Source organism: Copadichromis virginalis, linkage group LG1 (assembly GCF_057382275.1).
Source record: "Copadichromis virginalis isolate Kocher_CV1m ecotype Utaka linkage group LG1, C_Virginalis_male_GT1.1, whole genome shotgun sequence".
Lineage (NCBI taxonomy): Eukaryota > Metazoa > Chordata > Actinopteri > Cichliformes > Cichlidae > Copadichromis > Copadichromis virginalis.
The window spans coordinates 11,263,244-11,283,569 of NC_140618.1; the positions used below are offsets into that span (position 1 = coordinate 11,263,244).

General features: G+C 37.2%; 1 protein-coding gene across 6 annotated transcripts; it reads right to left on the reverse strand.

Annotated features, from left to right (window-relative positions):
• Positions 1 to 378: 378 nt before the first annotated feature.
• Positions 379 to 18,510, reverse strand: LOC146718344 (protein mono-ADP-ribosyltransferase PARP6). Of its 6 annotated transcripts, none has more exons than XM_085450665.1 (23): positions 18,209 to 18,510; positions 16,780 to 16,852; positions 16,183 to 16,260; positions 14,433 to 14,527; positions 14,128 to 14,188; positions 13,871 to 13,961; positions 13,622 to 13,688; positions 13,270 to 13,419; positions 11,989 to 12,139; positions 11,399 to 11,452; positions 10,913 to 11,008; positions 10,542 to 10,634; positions 10,177 to 10,302; positions 9,848 to 9,913; positions 9,396 to 9,463; positions 9,109 to 9,157; positions 8,859 to 8,971; positions 7,264 to 7,336; positions 5,519 to 5,588; positions 4,620 to 4,699; positions 4,272 to 4,335; positions 3,706 to 3,790; positions 379 to 2,689 (listed from the first exon to the last, which is right to left on the reverse strand). In XM_085450665.1, exons 2-23 carry the CDS (start codon positions 16,780 to 16,782, stop codon positions 2,587 to 2,589), a joined length of 1,836 nt encoding a protein of 611 aa, XP_085306791.1. In that variant the 5' UTR covers positions 16,783 to 16,852; positions 18,209 to 18,510; the 3' UTR covers positions 379 to 2,586. The 6 variants fall into 6 exon arrangements, with proteins under 6 accessions (XP_085306791.1, XP_085306778.1, XP_085306770.1 ...); XM_085450652.1 differs by having other exon boundaries at positions 9,848 to 9,910; positions 11,399 to 11,530; XM_085450644.1 differs by having other exon boundaries at positions 11,399 to 11,530.
• Between the last annotated feature and the right edge of the window lie 1,816 nt (positions 18,511 to 20,326).

Here is a 20,326-nt window from a genome sequence, read left to right on the forward strand (position 1 = left end):
TGTTTCTTTAGGTACAGTTTAGTATATGTTGATTCGATGGCTTCAAGCTTCTCTTTTTTGCAGCATTCTTGCTTTTTACACGATAATCATCAAAGACTGACACATTAATGACTCGGTTTTCTCAAATACGAAACCTCATTTCTCTTTGACATGTCAGTTTTTTTTATATTTAGCATACTGCCTTACCTTTATATACACGTGAGCGCGAATACACAGGAAAACATGTTGATCACCAACACAGGATTGAAAAAGAACGGAGGACTCGAGCAGTCTAAGCGGTGGTGGAGTAATAGTGCCCCCTTCTGCTTAAAATGCCGCACAAAAGCTCAGCAACAATAGACATTTCAACACATATAATAAACAAAACGACGCCGAGAATAAGACTGTGCAAAACCAGGCTTTATTTTTTATTTTTTTGTCTGCATCGCCCCCTTTCATCTCGATCATAATCACCATCACTGTCATAACATCATCGTCAAAAACATTACTCACCAGTTACAGTCAGCGAGAGAAACGACTCTCAGAGACACTCAGTGTCTTGGCAAAAACAGGCATCAGCTGTTAGAAGAGTCCCAAGTCCCACAGTGGGTCAGCTGTATGTGTCCATCTTTTTCTGGGCAATACATTTCAACAAGCTCTCCAGTGTCCTTATGTACAATCTGTTTTGTTTTTGTGCCCCACAAGTCCATTCAGTGGTCAGTTTCAGAAGACAAAATCCATCTTAGTACAAACACAGTTAAGATGTTGGATATTTTAGTCTTGCTGATTCCATTAACATTTATTTTATCATATCTTTTTTACCACTTCCCGTCTACTGCAGGCCCAAGGACAGTCAAATTGTCCAGTTTAGGCGAACGCTGAGTAAGTGCAATGTCTATTATAATGTCAAGAAAATACAAAGCCACACATACATACATACAGTACATGACTAACTGATAAACTTGTTTAGCTATACAACATTGCCATTCTCCAACGTGAAACCAAAGAGTTGCACATTCATGCACCTCTATATAATATCCAGTCTCAATTGCGTTAGGGGTGAGAAGGACTTGAGCTCACCTGGACTAGATAATGTTTGTAGTTAGAAAACTGTCCATGATTTTTTGTACAGGTGATTTTGTTTGTGGATCCACTGGTCAGTGTAGTTCATACACAAAAATATTCATTTTAAATTGAGATATTCATTGATGTTTAAGTAGTAAAGACTACTTAAAAAGGGGTATATGACAGACTGTGGTAGTTTTTAAACAGAAAACAAACTTCAAGTAGTTGATGTAACATGTTATATGACATCTGATCAACATTCTTTTCCATCAAGTGAGACAAGAGTAATGTGTATAATTTCACCTATATATTTTGCTGCATATTGCTGTTTTTGAAGGTCAAACCTGACAACCAAAGTCACCCCACTGGGTTTTTAAATGCTTGAAATAACTGTTTGTGTTGAAGAACTACAAATCCCATTATTCTTCAAAACAGGAACAAAGACAAAACCTTGATGGAGCGGTAAGTCATCACAACAAAACACTGTCCACTTTATCATAATTGTGAAATGAAAGGAAGAGAAACAGATCTTTACCAAAACAATAAACTGAATTCATTTAAAATGAGCAAAAACAGTGCCAATGTCTTAATTTCATAAAAATATTAACAGCAAATTTTTCAATATATGAATCCTTGAGGAAATTTTATTACATTTGTCCTTTTTGTCACTAATTTTTCCAGAGAGAACAAAGCTTTTTTTTTTTTTTAGAGCTCTGACATTTGGGGGTTCTAAAGATTTAAAGTGCATCCTTAATCAAAACTGTCTTAATTGTTCTGTGAAAAATTCTAATCATGGTAAACCCCCACATCAAAAGCAAAGTGCTTAATGTGTATGTGATCTGAGTATAAACCACACCAACACCTCGTGTTTTGGATTCTGGGAAATTCATTGAGTATGCGGGGATGAAACGACAGAGCAATACTTGCTGCTCAGGGGCTAAACATATCACACACAATAATTCATACCATTACTGAAAGAACACTGTATAATAAGAAAAGGGATAAAGACTTTGCAAACACAAAAATAAAAAAATAAAAAATTCCATGTGTATGTAAATCCATCACTTACTCGTTTGCCACAAAGGGAACAATTATCATTTGGAATGGTTATTTGTTTTACTATATATTCACAGAGAGAAATAAATAAATAAATGGAGATGAAGAGTTCAAAGGATCAGTAAAAATGCAGCAAAAAAGAAACCAAGGTCAGAAGAGTGTGTGTTGATAATATATCCGATGACTACTGCCATTTTTCTTCACTTGTTTTAATGATATGAACTGAGAAAAGAAGACATTACCCCAATTAAGCCTAACTGTAGATTAAATGACCATGTAAGGTGTAACAATTTGGAAAAAGGGGGAAAAAGAAAACAAGGAGACCAGAACAAAGCAACTTCTGAAATAATGTGCTTAAGAGCTCCCTCATCCTTCATTATCAAGCCTGAGGACAGCCCAGCTGAAAACATTCGCTAAAACTGCCTGCCTGCCTGTGTGCCTTCCACAGAGAAACGTATGGATCCAAACACTGCTGGTGAACCTCCATTAGCTCGAGTAGATCTGGGTCCCAATCACACGCATGATCTCCTTCTGCACCTTAGGCTCTTGGGTGTTGATGTTAGCATCTCCTACTTGGCCATCCTCATATCTGCGCATAGAGAGAATACTTTATATTTCTGCTTAACACCTGGTCTTGATAACGTCCCTGCCCTTTCTACTGCACTTTATTTTGGATATAACTGCCCAACTTAATGGTGCTTAAGCGCAGCTTTAATAAGGAAGACCTGTATTCATTCTTCTGCCTGCAGGGCTGCTCGTCTATTTACATCACTTCCGCATTCCCACGCTGTCAAATTAAATTCTGTTGTCATCAATCAGGCCTAATATTTTTCTTTCCCTCCTTCTGCAAGCCACTTTTACATACACTTCAAATCTTAGTGAGTTTCTGTCATTCTGCCTTTCAGACTTAGATTCATGCAATCCACTTCCTCTTCATCTTCACCTGGCCAGAGCTGCTTATCCAAGTCTCCACCTGCTTCATCTCTACCATCAATAGTGTCTAGACTCCAGGGTGTCCTGCCCTACCAGACTCTCATCCCCAAATAATTAAAAACTAAAACTCTGTATTTCATTAAATCATGTTCAGTTTTTCCAAATATAGTTTACCTTATTTCATTTTAAGATTAAGATTTAATCGAGGTGTTAAGAAAATAGGCCTTTAAAGGGAACAACTGAGGTTTGGCTTGATGCTCCTGTCTGGGGAGCAAGGAAAAATGATTTTAGGAGTTCTGACATCTTTCTGTTTTTATTCTAACCACACTCTCCATTCTGGAAATAAGAATAAGCACACACATAGCACAAGAGTTCATTTATGTTTAGCTGTCATTTGAGTTAGACTGTAAGAAATCTAAAAATTATTTTCTAACTCAGAAAACAGAGAACATATTGATAAAATCTGCTATTTGATCCGATCTTTAAATCACCTGCATCTTTACGCAGTGTAGCAGATTAAAAAACGAGAAAAAACAAAACAACATAAAAACACCAACGATGCATTCAAGAGTGACAATGACAAAATTAGATGGGTATGCCAACTCGATTTTGTAATAATTCCAAGAATTCAGTTGAAATTATAAAGGCGCTGAAAGTTACTGAAATACTTACACAAAAAAGAAGCGAGTACAGACATGGTCAGAAACCGGACACACCCAGATGTTTCCATGCTTCTGCAGATCCTTTGATGTGATAACTGTTAAAATCAGAGAACTGTGTTTTATCAAAGGAACGTTATTAGAAATTGTAAACTGTAACAACAGTGCTTCTTGTTCTGCTTTGATTGTAGTGTTGCTGTTGTTTTGGAATTATCTGATACAGCATAAAATGTATTATAGCCTAAGTGCTAAATGGCCTTATTATTCTAAGTGATGCAATCTAAATCTTTATTTTTATTGTCTCCTTTAATAATAGCAGTGATCATATTGCCATGACTTCATAGCAAGAGCAATTGCATTATAATATCTTTTAGTCTGTAATAGGACTCTATTTGTATTTTACTTTATCAAGGTTTGTGAAGTTTGAAAAGGGTTGAGTAGAAAATATCAAAAATGTGTGTATTAGTTGTTACATCATGTCACATTTAGTCTGTAGTTAATTTATTTCTTAAAAGCTATAATGATGTGACTCAGTTTAACCCATCTACCAATAATATTACGCCTCCTACATAATATTACCTTCACAAAGAGCAATACAGTTCAAGTTTCGACTCTGAAGAAACCTTGACTGGATAGGACGGCTCTGTTGAAAAGCAAACATCACTCAATTAGTTGTTACAGAAAAGGCGATGATGTAACTGAAGCATCCAAAAGACAAATAATTAATGTTTAGAAATACTGAAATTATATGGTTCGCCACAGGCAGGTTCAAGGTGACGATACAAGTGTTTAAAGCATGAAAAACGTCAAAAAATGCAAACTGCCTTTTGGAAACCAACTCTCATCTAACCATCAATGTTATTTTAAAAAGAAATCGGATCTTTTAAGAGATCAGTATAATAAAACTGACTCTTCACTGTCCCTCACCTGTGGTATAGTGTTCATGCGGTTGTAACGCTGCACTAGTTCATCTTTGGTGGGCATGCGGTGCTGTCCTTTCCCCATTCCTGCAAGAAGCAGCACACAACAAATAAAAACAGTCAGAACAACTTTACCTCAACTCAACCAATATGTGGGGAAAAAAAGAAACAAAAAACTTTCTCTGGTGAACTTTTGATGTCCTTGTCAACAGGTCCGACTTTAATATAAAATTCACTGCCCTAAATGGTACCAAATACATGCTACATGGAAAACAAGTAAAAAAACAAATATTCATTTTCAGTATTGATAAACAGTTCAAACAGTACTTGTTTTAGAGTGTGCCTATAATTAAAAAAAAAGATTTGTACTTAGAAAATTAGCTGGGAAAATAAAACCAAGTAGATGTAATGTCAAAAACTGTAACATCTGTTAAGCGTTTTGCTTTCTTTTAAGAATTCCACATCCATTCTCCAAGTTAGCATATGTTAATAGCTGGCCCCCACTAGGAACACACTGTGCTGAAGTCCTTATTATTGCCAGCAAAATCTATAAGCCTTGAAACATCTTTGCAACCCTCAACTGACAAAGGCAAAGCCAGATGAAAACCAAAAAATGTGAAAACACACAAATCCAATGACAAACCTATTTTTATACAGCCACAACATGAAGCATGGCATGGCAGGTGGCACAGAAGCTCAGAGGCCCGAGACCCAGCACCCAAAAATGGAAACACAGTACAGCACAACAGGATAACATGGCAGGCACCCACAAGTGAAAATGGAGTGTTCCACGATGTCAATTAGGCCATGTGGCAAACACAAAGGCTACTCGGTGAACATGGTGGAAAAAGCAAGGGGGGTGGGGGTGGGGGCACAGGGGTCTGAATGGTGATGAACCGTTCCTACCTGAGTATCCAAAAGATATGCTGGAGATGGGGCTCAGATAGATGCCCTTTCCGTACGCTGCCCCATGCAGCTTGGGTTTGAAAAGAGCAGGAAGGAAGGGTCACTGAGCATGTGCACAGGACAGCCTTACACACACATATGTACACTTGGAAATGCTAACACATACAGTGAAATTCATCTCAGATCAACTGTACTCAAAATAGCCTGTGAATGTCAATGATTTTAAAATGGATGTGACAGTTCCCCTCAACAACCAAGCATACTAAATACACCCACACATGCAAAGTGCAAATCCAAATTCTGCAAAGAAGAAAGCGTCAAAGAGAGAGATTGTTCCAGGAATCTGAAGCAATTCATATACAGTTACACCTGCTAACTTCTTTCAACATTATGCATTAGAGATCAAGTGATACTCTTGATTTTTGTGCTTTGAATTTTTGCATAAGCGTCCAGGTATTCAAATAATACTTGCATGAAACTTGAAATGTAGACATAAATGGAAAGATGGCAAAGTACAAAGATAACTGATTATAAGGTGAGCCTTCTCTCTGCAATGTCTGCCGGGAGGAAAACAGAAGGGCCACATGTGTAACGACTGAGAGTCAAATTAAGAGGAAGAACAAAGAGCCACTTGACTGGGAATGCATGAGGGAGACAGCAGTCAGGACATTGCACATCTGGAAGAAATGAAAAGGAACAAGAGACAAGAGATTTTGTGTGATGGCTGGAGCTAAAGGCAGATTCAGTCATCCTCCTCCTCCTGCTGTGAAACACAATGACAGAGGAAGAGTGTCAATGCTCAAGGTGAAATAGAGAGAAGGGGGAGGCAGACGAGCACCAAAGCAAGATCAAAGATGAAGACTTCAAAAAGTTGGAGAATAAAGAAGGCATAAATGAAACACATCAGCACGATAGAGCAATCATGGCTGAAAGATCCTTGAGATTTCAGATTTAATTGTGTTTAATCTATTTTCAGGACAAGCCTGAGTCTCTCCCGAGCAGCAGTCTTTATCAGCTGTATTGTGCAAATGAGACAGTCTGTTCTCTCTGAAGATCAAATCTTTTCCCTTGTATTATTTAAGAATTATCTATGAAAGACCAGATTGATTACAACTACAACAAAATAAAAGTGAGAACAAATGTGGAAATTAATAAGAATTAAAAAAAAAATCACAAATATAATTGGGATAGGTGGTATGCCCTTCTTTCCTGGGAAACTCTATAGTTCTTATATGGTCATTTGTTCCACTTTGGTATTAACAAGTTTTCTATAAACATTTGAATGATTTATATAAAATATTTTTGAGTATATAAAGAGTAGTGACAGTTACTAACCTTTCAAAAGAGATCCCTATTCACTCTGTTGAAGGCTGTACTCACTGCCACAGAACTTGTCCTCTGCGTCCTTTAAATACAGATCTAACCTACTCAGTGCTCTAGATGGTTGACCCCAACAGGGCACACAGGCTCTCAGCTGACACCACAGCCCATTTCCTTTGTCCCACAACAGGAAGGGACATGCTGTCTGCTGTTGCCAGCAGAGAAGGCAGAAAGAGGCTGACGCTGGCAAGGAAAATCTCCTAGTGTGCCCTGCTTGCTAAAATGCCAATTGCAAAGCTGATGAAAAGGAAGCTGGCATCCATTAACTGTGAAAATGAATCAGCCGGACAGCGAGCCTGCTTTGTGCAAGGGCAGGTTTGCTGTCCGATAGGAGATGCTTCCAGCTAACTGCCAGGGTTACATACCTGCAGTTTGGTATAAGAGGCATTGACTAGTCCATTTCTCAGAACAGAGTGCCAGTTCTCTATATGGGAACCACTAGAGCAAGTGTAGAGAGGGAGAGATAAGAAGATAAAACAAATACCATGTGAATATAACAGTGTAATAGCGTGGAATCGCTTTTCTTTTTCGAATTGGCTCGATCTTTGCTGTTCAACACTGGAAAAAAATTAACAAAAATAAATATTTTGCTATCTTTTCATAAAGATCTTTGTAAAATATGTTATCACAAAATATTTAATCTTATAGTTTTTCTATTTTAAAATTCATCATTTCTCATGAACTGGGTAATTGAAGGTTATTACTGGCAAGAGAGAGCAGCAACAGGGATGAGCAACTGGATGCTGAATATACTTGCATTTATCACCATGTAAATTACTGCATAAGAGGATTTTTTTTTTTAATTTTAAAAAGAAAGGGTTAAACAAGCTATAAATCTTTTGGTTTTTAATAATTTAACATTCTACAAAATCTACAACTTAATTCGTTAAAAGAAAAGATAACATCACAATCTTCCAGATTTATATTGGTTAATTAAGCCTTAAAACACGGGCAAGTAGTTTTTTTTTAATATTTTTAACTAATCAGCCTTTGAGCATAATTAAAAGAACAGTTCACCCCCAAATCAAATCTCTGTGTTTTTGAGCTGACTAGTGGTGCTGTTTATCCATCTGGATTGTTTTGGTGTTAGTTGATAAGTTTTGCAAATATCAGCTGTACGGATTTCACTTGAATATGATGAAGCCAGATTCTGCTGCTCAAAACACCAAAATACACGAATCTCAGCAACAACATCTATTTTCAGTAATCATGACCCAGTATAAGGTTACTTTTCTACTGATTTTTTTCAAATATATTATTTGGTGATTTGAGAACCATTATGTGAGATGGTCTCTCTTTTTTTTTTTCAAAAAGTCATGTTTCTATTTATATCAATCTAAAAAAAATTTGCAGTCAGGCTAAATTAAGCATTTGGCATTTATTGTTATCTGATTATTAAATTTCTAGTAGGAACCATCATGCAGAAAGACTGTAAGCCCTGTTGGTGAATCAGTTGTACCCTGCACGTGCCCAGATGGGTTGTGAGTATCTAAAATATTCAGCACAGCCCCATCTGCTACAGTACAAATCTGTATCTCATAGATATTGCTGGCTCCATGTGCTGGCTAAGAAAGGTGGTTTCTCAGTCCAGGAGAATGACCATTGCTCTGTGCTGTTATTTGTTATGGTTCCATAAAAATCTGCTAAAGTGGCCCCTTTCAGCAAATGCATAATGACCAGGTGTTACACTGAGACATGTTCATGTTTGCAAAGTATAGCGCTCCAAAGCTAAAGTATGCATTCATTTTAGCAGCTATGCTTGATTTGACATCAATTATTAAAAGAATTTGATTCCTCAGAAAATATTTACCACCAGCCACACGCTTATAAATATAATAACCACTAAGTGTTTTCTGATACTTCAGCACAGCCTAAATGGTTTTACTTCTTAAGCATTAAAGGCTTTAAAATTTTAAATTCATTTACTGACAACATGTTAAATAATGGAAATGTAACTCACTGGAAGGCAAAAGTGCTGCCGTATAACTTCTTGGCAGTGCGAAAACGAGCTTCCTTGGCTGGGGGGCTGCTGAGCAGGAGGAACTGGTGGGAGGTGTGCATGAATTTCAGTTGCTGTTACGGTGAGATCATTGAGACGAGAGAATGTCAGAGACAAGTGGACAGGGAATGAGTACGTATCAAATTACACAATATAGCATTCAAAAATGTTTATAGAAGGGACATAAGGCAATATTGCTCTGGTTTCCTACCCTACTGAGAGGCAGCTTGACGATATGAGATCTGTTACTGGAAATAATCCTGTAGAAACATAGAGAAGAGATTCAAATATGTATATAAACTATATCGTATCATAATAGCATCGTGTTAATACTACTCACAGCAGACATCTTGACTTGTCAAAGTAAAAACAACACACCACTGAAGATGCTTCCTTTTTTTTCAAGTGTCCAAGTATCCCATGGCAATATGACAGTGAGGTGATGTAGATAATACCAGAAGGTGAAAACACACAGCACAACGGATTGTCTTTACTCACCACTGTAGCAGGGGATGGGCCAAAGGGTCTAGTTTGTCCATCTGTTTCTTAATCTCCAGATATGAACCCTGGAAAAAATGCCAAAACAAATGAGTAAGCTTTTACTTGTGATGTGAATATTAGATAAGGATATCATCTTATAGATGCAGTCCAACCACAGTAGGTAACAAGTGGGTAAACAAATGTAGCATGGAGAAGACCATGCTACCACTTTGATTAACAAAACTGCATCCATGAAGATTAAACAGCACAGTTCCTTAAATTAAAATAAAATGTGAACGGACATTGTCAGTAATCTCGATACAAAAGCCTACTTCCAAAGACATTGGGATGCTATTTTTATCTGCATTTCTTTTTCTTTTTTCTTTTTTTACATGCCTTTCAACCCATTTAGAAAAAAAAAGCTACTCTACTATTATGGCCTTTCTTTCCCGCCCACCTCCTTCTTGTACCTGGGTCATTTCCCGAATGGACATTACACTATCCAGTGCTTTTTGTAGTCTTTCATAATTCTTCTTCTGTGTTCACCGGTTGAGCCAAACATCCATTGTATGCAGTAAGAGAGAGAACAACATACAGAAATCTAAAATCACTGGAGACATACAGGTCTTAGATTTAATCATTAGTTTGAAATATATGATATAGAAAAATGAATTGTAACAATAATTTTAGTTTGTTCTGATGGCAGAAGTTTGTTTTTAAGCATGCAGTATGTCTTTTTCAAATTAAATGTCATGATGGAATTAAATATGATCTTTAGAAATGCAGTGAGGATGCTGACCTTTGGATTAAAGGCAAGAGTCTTGGGGTCGTTGGGATCAACAACTGAAGGGTAAGGTTCAAATATGATGCTCTTACGAGGAGACTCCAGGGCAGCTCGACACATAGCTACAAGAAGGTCCACGACCTGGGAAGAGATGGATTATATATTTATATTTTGTGCCTTCAGTTTATGCTGATGAGTGAAATTGTGTTTTTTCCAATAACACATATTAGCTACAGGTAATCAGAATTGGATCAAAATGTTGACATTGGTATTTTTGTTCTTATCTATATTTCAGCACTTTTATCTAATATCTAAAGGAATGGACTATAAAATCCAAATAATGTGCATTATTTGATATACTGTCGAAGTGTTGTGGTCACCTCTGCCCCGGTGGCCACTTCCTCTGCGGCTCCAGACATTACACCCAGAGTGTAGAAAGAGAACACACACAGCTCCCTTGTGCACACAGCAGGCTGCATGAATAAACAAAGTTTAAACTACACCTATTTCGAAATCTACTACCCATACACAAAAAGGTACATTGACTCACACAATCTTCCCATTTGCTTACTCTAGTATTAAGTAAGCAAGAAAATCTTCAACCAGAAATATGCATATGTATATTACTGACAGAAAAAAAAATCATAGATCATGTTTCAAGTTACTGATATTTTTTCCACTTATATGAGGGTTCATATTTCTGCATCTCTTACTTATACATCTATGTGTTTCTCTTATTTGCCTCTGGTACCTTCAGCATGGATCCATTCTGAAAGACATGCTGTTCGTCACAAACCACGCAGTACTCATTAAGTGTGGGGATCCTCTGTTCTGAGTACTTCATTATCTGTTTGGGGGGAAAAGCAGTTTAATTCTGAATTAATTGTCACCTTCAGCACTGCCATTCAAAGGAATGCTATTTTGGCAAAGTTGTTACAATGCCATGGTTTTGGGTCCTAGAATAACATTACATTTTAGAGCTCAACAATCATTTGCACAATACTAGGAGCTAATAGAATCTACAGACTGTATGGTGTGGGTTCACACCTAACAATGATGAAATCCCCAGAAGCCATTTATAGATTACTCACCAGGTATTATTTTTTATTTTTAAGTCATTCAAACAACATGTGGTATTTTAATGCTCAGGTAATTAGTTTACTTTCTTCTTAGCTATGACTGAGACAAAATGTAGAAGTGGCTTTGTAAGTGGAATGACATCTTTTTGAGCTCTAACCTGCACTAAGAAGCCATACTCCAAGGTAGGAATGTTCTTGCAGTGGCCGCCCGCCTGGGATGAGAAAAACAATTCAATCAGCTGCCTCGTGGTAATCTGCGCTGGGGCCCTGGCCGCTGGGACAGCCACAGTCTGATGAGTCAAGTGAAGACAAAGCATTATGGGAAAGGGCGCACCAGCCATGTTACGGTAAGGGTAGGGAAAGACTCAGGTGGGTACAGTGCAGGTGGCGGGTGACTGAGAAGGGGGTCAGAGTGAATCACAGCGGATTAAGACATAAAAACAAAAACAAAAAAAACTTAAATTTCTTAATAACAGCATTTCACCACATACAATTTCCAGAATTACAGTACTTAAAATATTAACTTCAAACATTACGGGTTTCTACAACAGAACTTTTCTGAGTGGAAAGAAAGTAAAGTTAAGAGCCTCAGAGTTGTGGGTTAAACACTGCAACCAAAACTTGACATGTGACAGTTAAAATATATATTTACTGAGAAAGAGGGAAAGGAGTAAAATTTACACAAGTCAGCATTTTAACTGAAAGGTATTTCACATTTGGGTGTTGATTTATCGAGACTTGCTCTGACCTGGCTATTTGGTGGATAGCTGAATAGCTCTCCTTTAGGGTTCTTCATGGTACAGGAGATCGAGCGGTTCATTAAGCGCGTCACCCTCAGCTCAGGGACACTCAGCTTCCCTTTTAAAACTGTGTCTTGAATCAGAGGAAAACTTGGAGACCTGACAGAGACCAAAATACAAAGAAAGCTGTCATTCAGAGTTTCAAAGGGGATATGATTCAGAGCACAAAGGATTTCGATTTTAAGGTTAAAGAACACATTTTGGTATTACTATGATGCTGCTAACAACAAAATCTTAATTTTGAGTAATCTCATTTTAAATATCATATTATCTATAATAATATATGATCTAGACTGTAATATACTTGTCGACTATAGGCTTGGACAATTTTATAGTGACATCTTCTAAAGAAGTACACACTCTGCTCTAGTGATTCACATGTACTAACAGGTAATACTAGCTCTGACAACTGAAATCTGGCAGCAGCTCAAGTCACTAACTGTTACCTGCAAGAGCCAGTGTTGACTTCTACCATTGCTCTCAGTATATAATCAATGAACCACCTTGACGTGAGACTTGTCAAGTTTTGAGGATGTCAAGACAGGCTAGTAGTTAGAGGAGCTGACCTCCACTGAGTGGGCTGGGATTTAATCCCTATGCACCAATAACTGTCAAAGAATGTCTGAGGAAGTCAGAAGCCAAAAATTGTAGTTACCCAAAGGGGAATTTGGTTGTGCTTGTCAAAGCTTGAATTTCAGTCAGTCTTCACAATGCTGAGTCAGAGCTACCATTCCTGTTTGTCTTTTTTGCTATAGTTCACCTAATAGTTTGTAGTATTTATATGGTGTATTTATCCTGTTTATGAACGTAGGTAGAGAATGAATCATTAAACTTTAGGTGCGCACAGTATTTTATATCATGAAACCTTAAGTTGCATATGATTTATGATTTGTGCTTTCAGCTTTGTTTTTATTTTGGCAGATATGCTTATTTCCTACTGCCTAAGACTGATAACTAACTTTGATAATTAACTGGAGAAACATAGCATATTAGCACTTGCCACTACAGTCTGGATCAGCTTTGACATGTTCTCAAAAAAGTCAATGTCTTCCATCACTATGCCTATATTATGTCAGTAAATAACAAAAGTACAAACAGACTACACAGAAAGCAAACATGCATTTGTGTTGAATGAAAAAAAAAAAAGACAGAAATCAGAAATTAAATCTTACTCGGGATTCCAGTGTCATTTACCAATGGTGAAGCTAAAGTGTGAGAGAGATACCTACTTTGGGATGGGGGAGAAGATGCTGAGCCCGGCACGGAACTTCTTGATGGTCCCTCCGGCTTTGAACCAGCTGTGCCTCTTCTCCTGCTGGGCCTTGAGAAACTCATTACTAAGGTGCTTCCACTGCTGTGAGGTGAATGTGCTCAGGATCCTGTGATAATATGACAGTGAGGAAGGAAGACGCTAATTTTCTCTTTCAATCGGCGCCAAATATACCTTCTCATAAACTAAATATTACTATTACGTTAAACTAAGCTACTGAAACTAACTGAAATGTTTCTGCAGCTCTTGCTCACAATGGTACAGGTATAGATGTTTTTTAGGTCCCAAATTTAAGAGATGACATCACTTACTTTTTAAGTTGCAGGCCCAAGCTGAAACCTTCTTTATTTGACGGCTGGAACACTTCTACTGACGGCTCTAAATAAAGATGACTAATATTATTACACATAGTGTACAGATAGACACAAACTGTGTTTGTTTTTCCCCCCCATTCTCCCTCTTGTACGGCGCACAATGTACTCATCTCTCACACTCATTGAGTAGCACAAATACAAAGTCCCTTCCAGAAAACCAACATCCACAGTGACATCTTTACTCACCGGGTCCATCGAGATACTGAGAAAGAGAAAAGCGAAGTCTCAGAATAATTGGTTCTGTTCTGATAACTTTCCATGCCGTCGCAACTTCCTCCTGAGTCGGGCACAGACACACAAATATGCAGAGTTAGCATCCTAATTAAAGACATTTCTTGTAATATAAATAGATTATGATTTTATGATGCATTTTACTTTGCAAACTGTCAATATTAGAATAGTAATAGGCAAAATCAGAGGAGGTGTTTCCAGTGAAGACTCACATCTAAGAAACTGATGTTAATATGAAGATCGATGTCTACATCATCAATGGTTCCATACTCCCTGTTCATAAACACAACAACATGTAGAGTTAATTTATCATGAGTAATCAAAGTTATACTCAAACCAATTCACGTGGTTATACCCTGAGGGTGGTTGTTTTTTTTCTCTTTTGGCCCAGCTAGTTATAACAGAGTGCAAGCATGTTTAATCTTATCTCTACTTAGTTATTTCTTTCAAAACTAGTCAAAATTTAAGCAGCTTGATTGCATATGTGTGTGTGTGTGTCTTACTATCTATGCTGTACCTGACAGAGATAGCACTGTCAGTGTAGATGTCTTTTACAGCCTCAATGTCTGCATCCAGTTGAGGGTGTCGATACAGGTCAGCAGCACAACTCCCCTGCAATAAGCAGCACTGGTCACAGTTATAGCAGGGAATGAATTCTCAGTGGTTCCTAATCTTATTTTCTTTTTTAATCAAACATATCCCCACACACCCCACAGTCCCATCAGATAAAATCCAAGTACACGTTACTGTTGTGTTTCAAAACAGTTTAAGTTTTCAAGTTAAGCCTTAAATTAGAGATTGCTTATCAAAATGAATGATCTAACATTTGATATTGCTACAGTTTAGACACAATAGTTTATTCACTGTTTGTGTTAGTTTGCATTTGTACCAGCTTAAGGTTTCAACTAGCTGCTCATTACTTTCATACACTTATTTTAACTAATCATCCACAGTATGATTTACTATGACCTTGCAAAGCTCTGACTCAAAAATAAAATCTTTATAACACAGCAATTTTTTATATGAAACTATAGTTAATAACTTATATGGGATATCTGAACAATATGATATGGAGTGGCATTTAATCTTTATATTACAAAAATTAAAAAGCCTAAATAAAATGTACTATGTCTGTCATATATGTTCCTGATATCTAGAGTTGATATCTCTTCCCTTCAGCTGAGTGTGTAGAACAGATCACACAGTTTTGTTCTTATCTTCACTACACTGCTTTCATGTTCTCTGACTGCACTGAAACGAGCGTTAAGTCCCAGACTGGATTTACATTTCAATCAAAAGACTTGCAAGATAACCACAAAAAGGATAACTAACAGATTAAGGTCTTATATGAGAGTGAAGCAATGAACTTTGTGAGATGAGATGACACATTAAATATTTGCATCAGAAATGAATTTGACTGAGGTACTTGGGATTACTTGGGCTGTTTGGGGTTATGTAAGGTGTAAATAGTAAATGAAAATACTATGATCCTAATTTGAATAAAAACACAACATTCCCAGATCGTCACATATGGTAATATAAACACTTACACAACTTCACAAAACACAGCATCACATTCTGTAATTAATTAAAAATACATTTGGATTTTTTCCAGCACAGCATTAGAATGCAAATGTCAGTCATTTGGCCCATCGGAGAGAAACATGTCAAAAATGATTTACCACAATGCCGTGACATTTGGTCTGAATATTTACAGTTCCCAAGAGAATCACCCCAAATGATTCTGCTGACCTCTGACTTATTGTCTGCAGTTACTATTGGGTCAAAAATTCCTCCTGACATAAACTTAGCATACTGAAAAGTAGAGCTCTCTGCTCATGCATGTTAAATTGTTAAAAGATTACCTTTGTATCAACTGGGCTATAATATTACACAAAAGCACTGTACCAAAGATATGAGGCTTACTTTTTCCTTCATAACACACTCTCTGTTATTACTGCTGAGGATTTAATAATGACAGAAGGCTTAAAATAAACACCATACATGTTTTTGACTTACCAACATTATCCTAACGTGAGGTGAAATTAACAAGTAATATATATTTCAAAACCTGTAAATTAACTGTGGTTTTGCTTGTGTCAATGTATTATAACATTGGGAAAAACTTCTTCTTTTTTTTTAGAAAAACACATACTTTTAAATAACTAGAAATAACCACAAATAAGCACAAGTAGTAAAAACACAATGCCAATCTCCTGACAACAGATTCAACAGAGATTTTGCGATGGTAATAGTGTTTGCTGTACCTGAATGCCATATAGGAATTGTTCTGATTCGTTCTCCCCATCTGACTCCTCGTCTGTCCAACACTGTCCTTTGATGTCCTGTGGGCCCACACATTGTGAAAAAGCTATTATAGTGCAGTAGGACGAAAAAGCAACCTCTTTCTATCATCCTTTCATCTCCCACTTCCCTATTTAGACTTCCTTCGTGTGCTTCAAAATACTGCTTAAATAGCATTGCAAAGAGAGAGATGAAGGGACACGATTTATTCCCGACAGGATATTCTCTCAGTTCAACCCTTTTTAAACGAATCCTCAAATGACAATGAAAAAGGATGACTTTACAAAAATAGGATTTTATAAATAAAATGAACTCTGTTTCTTATCGTTTCCAGCAAAGCCTGAAACCCAGAGGTCCAACAGAATAAACCAGAAGAATATGTTATATTTAATACTTAGATCTAGGTTATTTAATGTTTAAATGCCTATGGAAATTATTTATTTTGTCACGTCAATATAATTTAATTTAAAGCTTTTTATATCATTAACAAAGCCAAACATTTTTTTACACCATTTTAATGATAAGTAATGATTACGCCAATAGGTTCCCAGTTGTCTTACCATTGGGTCTGCTGTTATGGCTCTCTCAGACAGGTTTGGGCCTTTGATTAGTGCCAACCATGTCAGCCTGTTTCTAGGTGGAAGGAGTGAGAACACAAAAGCTTTGATTGACAGTCTCACATTACTCCTCAGTATCACAACCTCGAAAAATACAAATATAAAATTAAAAACAAACAAAACAAAACAAAAAAATAATAAAACAAGAAACAAAGAGGCCACTGCAAGTGACGCCATGCTTTGTAAACGGTGCCCTCCTCCTCTTTTCTTTAAATCTTCTGCACTTCACCTTGCCATGTATCCTAGCAACAGCCATCTCTGCCTTCTTTCAGAGTGGCATTAATCACTGCAGAGAGAATGTGTGGGAGATATGTGCAGTACGTTCAGTTCCAAGGATGTTTCCATTTTTTTGTTTGTTTGTTTTTTTTTCCAGGAATTTAACCTAAAAATATGAAAGCAGCAGAGGTTTTTATAGACCTTACCTGTTGTAGACACAAGGCTAAAGCAGCACATTTACTTATCTCACTGCACCGTTAGACTGCGATTTATTGTTATGAGTGTGAGGAACAAATGTGAAAAAAAATATTTTTTCTGAGCTAATTTCCCCCGAGCACTAGAGTTTTAAGTAATTTTTAACGCAAGAAAACAATAGCTGCCTCAAAAGAAACAACAGTCACAATGATTGCCAAAAATATCGAAATGATCCAGTCGCTCCCTTCTGTTAGATATGTAAATAATGCACTGCTGAAAATTACAATTTACATAGTCCAGCCCACATCAAACAATAAAATGAATGAAAAAATTAACAAAATAGAAAATGATCTAGGAGGGGTGTAAAATACGGCAAGGTGACAACATAGCTTAGCAGTACGAGACTGAATGCCTTGAAAAAGACAAAGACAAAAAAGAACAGACATACACAAAGCCATTCATGGGATATATAGGTCAGTATAGTAAAAAGGATACCAATTTTTCATGTCTTCTTTGACAAGGCCTATTTCAGTATGTCTACATGAAAATTATGGGTATCTGTTTTTGTGAGTCTGTCATGATCATGCTCTTCTCATTGTTGTAAAACACCCTTTCTTACAACAATAGCACACAAGTAAATTCTCATTAAACATTGCTACTCTCAAAACCATATCTTCTTCTTTAGCTTCTTCTCTTTTCTCTATATGCCTGCTGCCTTGCTGTTCTCAACCGTGCTAGCATCTACATCCTCCCAGCTCCCTAACCGCCATTCCTGGAGCCTCTGTCGTCTCACATGCCAATAGTTACTGACACAGCGCCCACCCCCACACAAACACACATTTAGCCGTCCCCATTCCTCCTTTTGATAACTATTTAGCTTAAACACAGAGGCAGTCAGGCGTATTTTCCCCTCCCCCCATGCTCTGGAACCCCCCCACCTACCCCATCCATCCACACTTACCTCCACAGAGGATGGAGACTGGGATGCTGTCCTTGCCTCAGCTTTTCTCCCTCTTAAAGGGCACACCTGCCTCTCTCTCTCGGCGGCTGCTTTCCACTGAAATGATAGATGACAATAAGTCCTTTCAAATAAAACCAAACCAGAGCCACAATCCTAAATTCTGAAGTGTCTATTTCTCAATGCTTGTGGTGTGAGTCCGTAGGCAAGCCAGCTAGTGTGTGTGTGTGTGTGTGTAAGAGCCTATGTGTTTATCTATTACAGATCTCTGCTCTTACTGCTCTCTTATATTTTGCCTGACAACACTGAGGTGTCTGAGCATGCTCAGTGAGACTAGGCAAGCCAGTCATGTGACCTGCAGCTGACTGCACTGCTGCTGAGAAATAAGGGGGAAAAATGGCTCTGCATGTGTATGCATCTGCATGTGTGTTTGCATGTGGTGTGCGGTTGCATAAGTCAGTGTCCATTAGTGTGCTCTTTTACTTTGGAGGCAGCTTTTGGTTGATATTTTAATGCTTCACGACTTGTTTAAATCTATTTAACATAAAAATAGTATAATTATACCACAAGCTACATTTGCAATGTATACTACATAGCATGCAGTTACATGCAATAAATATTTCATGCAACATAATATACTAACACTCCAATTATGTTTTAAAAAGTGACTTATATTATATTAACATTATAAGAAAATAATTGTTCCCATCTCCAAAATAGACTCACTTGCATGTGTGAGACAATGGCCCTTCAGCTAATCAGTCTTTAACCTCTTTATCTCCAGGTATCTATTTAAGAACTGACCTGAAGAATGGGAAGATTAATGGACAGGTGTCCATCCACTTGCCTGTTGTGAGGCTGTAGTCTGGACAGACATGCTTGGGACAGCCCCTTACCCACCCAATTGCTAGGTATTGGATAAGATAAAGGCAGATGCACAGATGATCTGCTGAAAGAGTGTGATTGTTTACACCTGAGTTTGCTGAGTGTCTTGGAAAGCTGCTTTTTGATTGGTATTTATCCTCATTTTAGTTTTTTTATTAGTGTATTCTTGTTTTTTCCCGATTACTGCACTATAGAGGCTGGTTAAAAACAATATTTTGTTTCAACCTGTGCATTTCTGTAAATACCATGTGAAATGACAATAAACTTGAATCTTGATCTGCTGTGGTGACCTCTAAAGGAACCAGCTGCCAGAAGAAGAAAATAAGACATTTATTTGTCCCACAATAATGCAAACTAAAGGGCACTGATTCCAATGAAACACTATAAATATGGGTTTTGATGTCATTCACAGTGATTTCATCAGCTTACAGAGTTTAGACTTTTTGGTACTTTATTTGTGAAGCTAAGAAGTCAATCTAAATAGTCTAAATTACATATGCAGACTTATTTAGACAAGAGGTTGCCAAATTAAGGGAATCGCTTTTGATTAAAGTCTACAAAAGAAAACTGCACACATGAACCCTTTGTCTGTTTGTACATTTTTCTAATATTTCAGTTTAGGGTGGAAGTTTCTGTTGGTTTTTTTAAAAAACAAGCTTTCTAACCCTTACTGAGCAGCCATTTTCCAGACAGCAGCTATATTTTTCTTCATTAGCGTTTAGTCTGCTATGATGACTAGTACAGAGGAGTCCAAATTCATCCGTCTGATCTTATTCTAAAGAGCTATATCACAGTGGACGAAGGAAATGAACAGAAGTTTGTCAAGCTTGTCAACCTAGTTGCCTGCACAAAAGGTTACCAGGTTACCAACAGCTAACACTGGGCAATAGGCCACACTTTGAAAACTCCGTCTTTAGTCTAGGTCATTATCTTTACTCCATTTTCAGCATAATCAGATTGCTAAAACTGCGACCACACCATCACTATTCTATTTGGGGTTAGGAGAAAAAAGACACAATACCATGTTTTGGTGATGGATATATGTATGTATTCACTTCCATACATATATACGTATATATAGATATGTGTTTGTAATAACATAATGTAAAACATGTTGTTTTTTTCATTTTGTAAATGAGCTCAATATTTTAAAGCAAATAATATTAAACAGTATCAACTGATTTTTATCTGTGGTTCCAAGTACTTCACATTCTGTTTTATTTTGGTAGCACTGGT